The 8,173-nt window shown below is 60.8% G+C and overlaps 2 protein-coding genes across 11 annotated transcripts in view; both read left to right on the forward strand.

Annotated features, from left to right (window-relative positions):
• The window catches only part of CDHR5 (cadherin related family member 5), an 8,680-nt gene extending 4,743 nt beyond the window's left edge, over positions 1-3,937 (forward strand). For 2 of the 7 annotated variants that reach the window (XM_023508579.1, XM_023508581.1), the window contains 8 exons: positions 644-734; positions 841-938; positions 1,043-1,243; positions 1,398-1,511; positions 1,594-1,678; positions 1,819-2,295; positions 2,958-3,127; positions 3,372-3,937. In XM_023508579.1, coding sequence (XP_023364347.1) covers positions 644-734; positions 841-938; positions 1,043-1,243; positions 1,398-1,511; positions 1,594-1,678; positions 1,819-2,295; positions 2,958-3,127; positions 3,372-3,830 — 1,695 coding nt within the window. In that variant the 3' untranslated portion in view covers positions 3,831-3,937. Of the gene's footprint in view, positions 1-322; positions 735-840; positions 939-1,042; positions 1,244-1,397; positions 1,512-1,593; positions 1,679-1,818; positions 2,296-2,957; positions 3,128-3,371 lie in introns of those variants that run through there. The other 5 variants (XM_023508580.1, XM_023508582.1, XM_023508583.1 and 2 more) reach the window with 5 other exon arrangements.
• A 1,199-nt stretch (positions 3,938-5,136) lies between these two features.
• Positions 5,137-8,173, forward strand: IRF7 (interferon regulatory factor 7). 4 transcript variants are annotated; one of them, XM_023508586.1, is made up of 10 exons: positions 5,137-5,180; positions 5,513-5,784; positions 5,872-6,031; positions 6,119-6,323; positions 6,470-6,528; positions 6,640-6,850; positions 7,070-7,240; positions 7,314-7,703; positions 7,783-7,901; positions 7,974-8,173. In XM_023508586.1, the coding sequence occupies exons 2-10, from the start codon at positions 5,765-5,767 to the stop codon at positions 8,124-8,126; spliced, it is 1,488 nt and encodes a 495-aa protein (XP_023364354.1). In that variant the 5' UTR covers positions 5,137-5,180; positions 5,513-5,764; the 3' UTR covers positions 8,127-8,173. The 4 variants fall into 4 exon arrangements, with proteins under 4 accessions (XP_023364354.1, XP_003802849.1, XP_023364355.1 ...); XM_003802801.3 differs by lacking the exon at positions 5,137-5,180 and having other exon boundaries at positions 5,205-5,784; XM_023508587.1 differs by lacking the exon at positions 5,137-5,180 and having other exon boundaries at positions 5,205-5,784; positions 7,154-7,240.

The following is an 8,173-nucleotide window of genomic DNA, read 5'->3' on the forward strand; positions in this document are numbered from 1 at the left end:
TTGGGAGGCTGAGGCAAGAGAATCACTTAAGCCCAAGAGTTTGAGGTTGCTGTGAGCTGTGATGCCACAGCACTCTACCTAGGGTAGACATAGTGAGACTCTGTCTCAAAAAAAAAAGGGCAGCACCCACAGCTCAGTGAGTAGGGCGCCAGCCACATACACTGGGGCTGGCGGGTTTGAGCCCAGCCTGGGCCTGCTAAACAACAATGACAACTGCAACCAAAAAATAGCTGGGTGTTGTGGCAAGCTGTTGTCCCAGCTACTTGGGAGGCTGAGGCAAAAGAATTGCTAAAGCCCAAGAGTTTGAGGTTGCTGTGAGCTGTGATGCCACAGCAGTCTACTGAAGGCGACATAGTAAGACCCTGCCTCAACCAAAAAAAAATTCAAAAACAAAAAACTGGTCAAATGTCTCTGGGCAACCTGGCTCATTAGTAAGGGATGCAAGGGGGTGTTACTGACCATCGTCAACTGGACAACTGGAGTGGCCCAGCAGGCAGGAAGGCATACCCCTTAGACTGCCTGGGCCTCCTGCCCTGAGCCCTCTGCACCAGGCCCTGTGCTGGCTGAGTTGGAGGGGAACAGGAGCGCCCAAGGTGGGGCCATTTACACCAGCCCTACAATGCTCCTCCCTCCATCATCACAGCCGTCCCCACTTGTCTTGAGTCCTGGGCCCATTTATGCTGAGGATGGAGACCGGGCCATCAACCAGCGTGTCATCTATAGCATTGTGGATGGTGAGTGCAGTCCAGACTCCATCTCTGCCCCCACCTTGAGCACAGCCAGCTGGGACCCAGGTCCTGAGGGATGGGGACCAGGGGCCAAACACTACTGTCCTTCCAGGAGATGTGGACAACATATTCGCCATCAACCCAGATTCTGGCAACCTCACCATGGCCAAGAGTGTGCCCAGCCCGAGGACCTTCCTTCTGGTGGTGAAGGTGGGCACCAGCATGAGGCTGGGCAGCCTTTCCTGAGCCCCAGCTGCAGAACCAGTTTAACCTTCAAGCACCCTCTGGTCACTGCTGCCTCCTCCATCCCCCAGGGTGAGCAGGCCGACCATGCCCGCTATTCCGTGACCCAGGTCACCGTGCAGGCCCTTGCCACCACGGGGAGCCTGCCCCACTTCCCCCAGAACCTGTACCTCGGCACCGTGGCGCTCGGCTCTGGAGCAGGTGTTGCTGTCAAGGATGCCGCTGCCCCCTCCCAGCCTCTGAGGATCCGGGCTCAGGATCCAGAGTTCCCGGTACGCGGCCCATCCAAGGGCTGCCCAGAGCCTGGCCATCAGTCCCCTCCTGCCACTCAGGAATCTAAGCCCCTGCCCAATCCTTGGGCCTGCTGGGTCTGCCCTCTGTGTGGGTGGGTCTAGGCCCAGGACTCACTGGAGCTGCTGCCTCCAGGACCTCAACTCAGCCATCATTTATCGAGTCACCAACAATTCTTACTTCCGGATGGACGGAGAGACAGTGCTGACCACCATTGTGCTGGGGTTCAGGGAGGTCTTCTATGCAGAGGTGAAGGGCAGGTGGGTGGGCATCTCGGAGGGTGTGGGTGTTAAAGAAGGGCTAGGAAGGATGAACTCCTGTCCTACCTCAGGTTGAGGCCAAGAATACAGTGACCCTGGGCACAGCAACCACAGTGGTTGAGATCCGAGTTTCAGAACAGGAGGCCCCCCCCACAGGTAGGCCCCCCCCACAGGTGAGCCTCTAGGGCATGGCCCAATGAGCCCTCTTGGGGTCCCTTCAGGCTAGATGGCTCCTTCCCTAGGGTAGGTATGCCAGGGGGGCAAAGGCAAGCCCAAACACTGTCCATGGCCTCCAGGTCCCCCAGAGGCTGGAGGAACAGCGGAGCCCTGGCGCAGCACAACCGTGGAAGCCCCCAGGCCCCCTGGGCCCTCTCAGGGACCCTCCACAACTGGCTCTGGAGGAAGCCCAGGGCTTTGCCCACCCTTGGGCACAACTCTGAGGCCACCTACCTCACCCACACCTGGGGAGCCCCCCAGTACAGCGAACAGCACCTCCCCCCAACCAGGCACACCTGGGAGCTCATCACAGACCATGAGGCCAGGGACCTTTCTGCCCACGCCCCCCAGTATGGCAAACAGCACCTCCCCCCAACCAGGCACACCTGGGGGCTCATCACAGACCGTGAGGCCAGGGACCTTTCTGCCCACGCCCCCCAGTATGGCAAACAGCACCTCCCCCCAACCAGGCACACCTGGGGGCTCAGCACAGAACACGAGTCCAGGGACTTCTTGGCTGACACCCCCAGGGCCCAGCAGGAGCCCTCTGACCTCAGGTACCCGCCCAACCCATTTGCCTGGCAGCTACCCTTACTCTCCATTCTTGGGACTCTGGGTGGCCCCAGGATACTCTATAGCAGTGGTTCTCAACCTGTGGTCGTGACCCACAGGAACTGTATTAAAGAGTTGCAGCATTAGGAAGGTTGAGAAACACTACTCTATAGGGCAGGGTCTACCTCGGGACAGCCTGGCCTGACCATGTTGCTATGCAGTCCCAAGGAAGGACTGTTCTGTTCTGACAAAGACAGTCCCAGTACCCAGTGAGGTGACCTGGAAAAGATGGGTGGAGGGTGGGGCAAAAACCAGATTTGGAGTCTAGTGTGCCCTGCAATTCCCAGGACTATTCACTCTACGATCCCCTGTGATTCCCTGTGCTGCTCTCATGGCCCTTCCTGTTATGGTGGGCCCTGTGTCCCACATGGAGCTGGTGGCACCCAACCTGTGCCCTGTCAGCTCCTTGGCAGCCTGGCTCCAGGGAGTCCTGCAGGGACTCACCGGGACCAAAGCTCCCTAGCGGAGGCACCAGCAGAGCCACTCCCCAGAAACTCAGCTCTGGGAGGTGGGCCAGGCTTAGATGGTTTGTGGTGTCCTCAGCCTGGCACAGGCTGGTGTGGGCAATGCTTTGAGTCTTCTAACAGTGAGTGGGAGGTGTTTTCAGCAGGGACACTAGGTGATGACCTCACTGAGGACAAGCGCTTCTCGATGGTGGACATGGCCACCCTGGGCGGGGTGCTGGGTGCACTGCTGCTGCTGGCCCTCCTCTGCCTGGTGGCCCTCGCCCATAAGCACTATGGCCACCAACTCAAGTGCTGCTCTGGCAAAACTCTGGTGAGGCTCTTAGGGGGCTGAGGGGTGGGGATGGGAAGGGGAAGGAAGGGTACAGACATGGACAGGTTAGGACAGCAGGGCAGAGATGGGTGGAGGTGGGAGCCAGGAACCCAGGACCACCCAGTTCCCAAGGGAAAGCAGTTTTGAACAGGTGGACAGAGAGACACCAGGGGTAGAAAAAATGGCATGGGCACCTGGTGAGGAGTCAGAGCTAACTGCTCTGCTCTTCCTCCCCCTCCCCTAGGAACCACAGCCCCCAGGGTTTGAGAACCAGGCTTTCCATGCTGCCGAGGAGGCCAATTGGGCACCTGCCCCAAGCCCAGGGCACAGCCCCAAGCCCACAGAGGCACCATCAATGCCTGCCCAACCCGCACCACGCAAGCCTCCCGCAACACCTGCGCCACCCAGTCCCATGCCCCCTAGAAGTGTCCTGGAGTCCCCTGTGGCAACCCCGCCTGGAGAAAGCCCGGGAGCCGTGAGGTCCATCCTGACCAAGGAGCGGCGGCCAGAAGGCGGCTACAAAGCGGTGTGGTTTGGTGAGGACATCGGAGCCGAGGCAGATGTCGTAGTCCTCAACGCGCCTCCCTCGGAGGCAGATTGCGCTGGCGACTCAGGCAACGAGGGCAGCGGGGACGAGGACACAGAAGGGGGCCGGAGCGGGAGTCCACACAACGAGGCTGATGCCGATTCCACCTACATCTAGGGTGGCTTTCCGCCACCTCTCGGAGGGTCTAGACCCTGGGGGTTCCGCTTGGCTATACTCGCCCACCTTCCATTATGAAGAATAAAGCCACACTTCTGAATCGCCCAGCGAGGTGTCAGGCCTGCGAGCCCGTGGGGGTGGGGATCCCGACTCTGTTTAGCTTCGGGACATGGGTGGGGGTGGTGGCGGTCGGGCGGTTGTCCCTGTACCCTGAGAGCGCGGGCACTTCCCGTAAACCACCTGCTGCGCCCGCCTCCTTCCACCCCCCAGCTCCTCAGTTCCTCTCCTTGTCTAACCCCAGCCCGGGAGGGTGGTGGCTCCCTACGCTGGGAAATCTCAGGAACCTCCCTCAGCTTTGACATTCCCCTCCCAACCCAACAAGGAGATTCCTTGCCTGGGGGAGTTGAGGAGGCAACGCAACCCCCCTGAAGGAGTGGCTGTGTTGGGACAAGGGCGCGGGGGCCGAGGCGGGCGTGTCACAATCCCGTCCCAAGTATGTACGTCTGTGGGTGGGGACACAGCAGGGAACACCCTGCGCGCCGGCCTGGTGCGTGCGGCACTGGGGGTGGGCGAGTCCAAGTGTGGCCAGAGCAGGGCGTGGGTCTGCAGGCCGTGTCTCGAGTGAGGTGCAGCCAGGTGACGGACGGAGGCAGGCCCCGAAGCCAGGAACGAGAGGCAGATCCTAGGTTGGACTTCCACGAAAAAGGCCATCAAACTATCCCTTGTGGGTCGCTAGCATCATCAGGCACCATGAATTCCTTTCCAAAAGTTTTAATTTCCAGAGTATCTGAGAATTCTAGTCTGAAACTGCACAGCTGCCGTTTTCCCACGCACACCCACCTCCCGTTACTTTTTTTTTTTTTTTTACTAGTTTTGACCACGGCCAGGCTTGAACCCGCCACCCCCGGTATATGGGGCCGGCGCCCTACTCCTTGAGCCACAGGCGCCGCCCCATTACTTATTTTAAAAAGCGCAGAAAGGGCCTGATTTGCTTCTACATTCGTGGAGTACCCCGCTCATTCTAATCAGTAGCCTGTAACCCCAGTCCCCCGGCGTGTAGGAGGTGCAGTCCTGAGGAGCGCTGGGCCTCACAGGGGCTGAGCCGGTGGGTGGACAGCACCGGCCACTCCTGTCACCCTCCGCTATTCTCCAACCCGTTCCGTGCTGCCGGGGTGGGATCCGTGAGAACAGACCCCACACCCTCAGCCAAATTGCCCGCCGCGCACGTGACCTCGGCCCTGCACCTGGAGTCCCAGGCCCCGCCCCGCCCCGCCCCTCCTGGGCCATAAAAGCGCAGATTCCCAGTGGCCCGGCGAGATGAAACTTCCGTCCCGGCGTCTTCTGCACCAGGTACTTGGAACGCCCCGCCCCGATCCCAGCGCAGTGACAGGCAGAGCTAGAGTCTGCGGCCGGCCTTCCCTGTCTGCTTCACATAGTGGTGGCCACGGAGAGCCAGAACAGAGGGATGTGGAGGCCGAGGGGGCAAGGCGTGGAGAGGTTGGGGGACGCAGTTCCAGGCAGCCGAGGACCATACAGGGTGGCATGTGGGAGGGGGGGCCGGCGCCCGCCTGCTATTTAGGTTTCGCTTTCCTGAGACGCACAGTTCAGTTTCGCTTTCCCCCGGAGCCTCTGGGCGCGCCCCCTCCAGGCGGCCAGCGGCCATTCCCCTTGTGTCTCGGCAGGGTCCAGCGGCACTTGCCTGTCCGGGCCAGGACCCTGGCTCAACATCCGTGACTTCGTGTTTGCTACCGCCACGTCTATAGCCACCACAACCAAGGAATCCACATCTAGGTAACTTGGTGGCTACAAGTTCTCAGCCCACACCAGTGACCCTTAACACCTGTGCCACACTTGACACCTGGTCACACTGCCTGACACCTGTCGTGACACACGTAATACCTGACTCTCCCTGGACTGTCCTAGTAGAAGGAGCAATGGCCCTGACTCCTGAGAGGTGAGAACCAGGCCCATCTTCCCCCAAGGCAATCCCCATGGGCCTAGCCATGGTGGCCCTGACACTGCATGGTTGTTCCACCTGCAGAGGGGCTCGAGTGTTATTTGGAGAGTGGCTTCTGCATGAGATCAGTAGTGGCTACTATGAGGGGCTAAGGTGGCTGGACGAGGCCCACACCCGTTTCCGAGTACCCTGGAAGCACTTTGGACGCAGGGATCTAAGCGAGGCTGATGCCCGCATCTTCAAGGTGAGACACTACTCCCCCCCCCCACCCCCCGCCCTTGGAGGACCTGTAGCCCTGCCCCGGGCCCATATTCTCTGTCCTCCTCCCCAGGCTTGGGCAGTGGCCCGGGGCAGGTGGCCACCCAGCAGCAGAGGTGACCAGCTGCCCCCTGAGGCTACACAGAGAGCGGGTTGGAAAACCAACTTCCGCTGTGCGCTGCACAGCACGAGACGCTTTAAGTTGCTAGAAGACAACTCCTGGGACCTCCACGACCCTCACAAGGTGTATGCCCTCAGATCCACACTGGGCTGGAGAGGTGAGGACTGTGTGGGAGGGGTGGGGCCCAGGGCAGGTGCCTGGCTACTGGGGGTGTGTTGCCAGCCCATTGGGAAGAGCAAATCCATAGGGCTACTCAGGCCGTCACAGACCCTCTCCAGTCCTGACACCTCACCCCATTCTCAGAAAGCCCAGCCATCCACCAGAGTGAGGAAGATGCCCTCCAGAATGCCTCCCCTACACAGGTAACATCTCTGCTGGCCTCTCCTGGTCTCCTGGGTGTTGGGGTCTGCCACCTCCTGCTGGGACTGAGGGAGGCTCCAAGTGCTTCTGCCAATCTTGTCTTTGCCCTGCAGGGTGGGCCCCCAGGGCCACTCCTGCCAAAAGGAGACTCTGAGCTGCAAGACCCATGTCCACTTACTGCCCCAGCTGGTGACATGGGGGACCTCTTGCTCCAGGCTGTGCAGGAGAGTTGCCTGGGGGACCATCTGAAAGCTGTGTGTGGGGCAGACCTGGTCCCCCCACAGGCTCCTGGAGGGGCAGCCCTAAGCAGGGACTGTGTTGGAGGTGAGGGTGCTCTGCCCAGCAGGGGCAATGCCTGGGGGAGGAGCAGGCAGAGTAATAGGGACACACTGCACTAGGCCTAACACTTGATCCTAGAGGACCCAAGAGCAGAGTCAGAGCCCTGGGAATGGGAGGTGGGAACTGTGCAGGGGTGGCTAAGTGGGAACAGTGCTAGACAGCTAGGCCATTGGGGCAGTTTCTACTCTCCCCTTCCCTCCCCAGGCCCACAGCTCCCTGCTGGGGAGTCACAGGCAGCATGGGCTGTGGAAGCTGCCCCTCACCTTGGGCCCCAACCCCTGGCTCCAGGTACAGGCCTGGGTGCAGCTCCAGAGCCCCCATATCAGGCAGAGCCCCACCCAGCCCCTGGCCCCAGCATGTGCCCTGTAGCAGGAGGTAAGCAGGCTCAGGCTGGGGTGGGGGTGGCCCTTCTCACCCATCCCTGGTGCTCATAGTTGGCTCTGTGCAGAGCCCAGCACAGGGGTGCTGGAGGTGACCGTCATGTACAAAGGCCGCGCAGTGCTGCAGGAGGTAGTGGTGTGTCCACGCTTTGTGCTCCTGTATGGCGCCCCAGGCCCAGCTGTCCAGGCTGCAGAGCCCCAGCTCGTGGTGTTCCCCAGTCCGGCGGCACTCCCTGACCAGAAGCAGCTACGCTACACAGAGGAGCTGCTGCGGCATGTGGCCCCCGGGCTGCAGCTGGAGCTGCGGGGGCTGCGACTCTGGGCCCGGCGCATGGGCAAGTGCAAGGTGTACTGGGAGGTGGGCAGCCCCCTGGGCTCCGCCAGTCCCTCTAACCCTGCCTGCCTGTTGCCGAGGAACCATGACACTCCCATCTTTGACTTCGGCACCTTCTTCCAAGGTCAGTGAGGCACTTGCCTTGGGGGTTGTCTCCAGGTGTTCCCCTGCCTACCCAGCACTCAAAAGAGCTCCTCCTTTAGAGCTGGTGGAATTCCAGGCACGGCGGCGCCGGGGATCCCCCCACTACACCATCTATCTAGGCTTTGGGCAGGACCTGTCTGCTGGGAGGCCCAAAGAGAAGAGCCTGGTTCTGGTGAAGGTGAGACCAGGATCTTGGGGAGGCTCACAGCCCCCATCAGACACCCAGCCCCCTGACATGGCCTCCCCACAGCTGGAACCATGGCTTTGCCGCACCTACCTGGAGGGTGTGCAACGTGAAGGTGTGTCCTCCCTCGACAGTAGCCTCAGCCTGTGCCTATCCAGTACCAGCAGCCTCTACGATGACATTGAGCGCTTCCTCATGGAGCTGGAGCAGCCTGCCTAAGCCGGCCCCCAACATCCCATCTAATAAAGAGAACCCCACAACCAGTA

The sequence above is a fragment of the Otolemur garnettii genome, unplaced genomic scaffold (assembly GCF_000181295.1).
Source record: "Otolemur garnettii isolate 467f Iridium unplaced genomic scaffold, OtoGar3 scaffold00260, whole genome shotgun sequence".
Taxonomy (NCBI): Eukaryota; Metazoa; Chordata; class Mammalia; order Primates; family Galagidae; genus Otolemur; species Otolemur garnettii.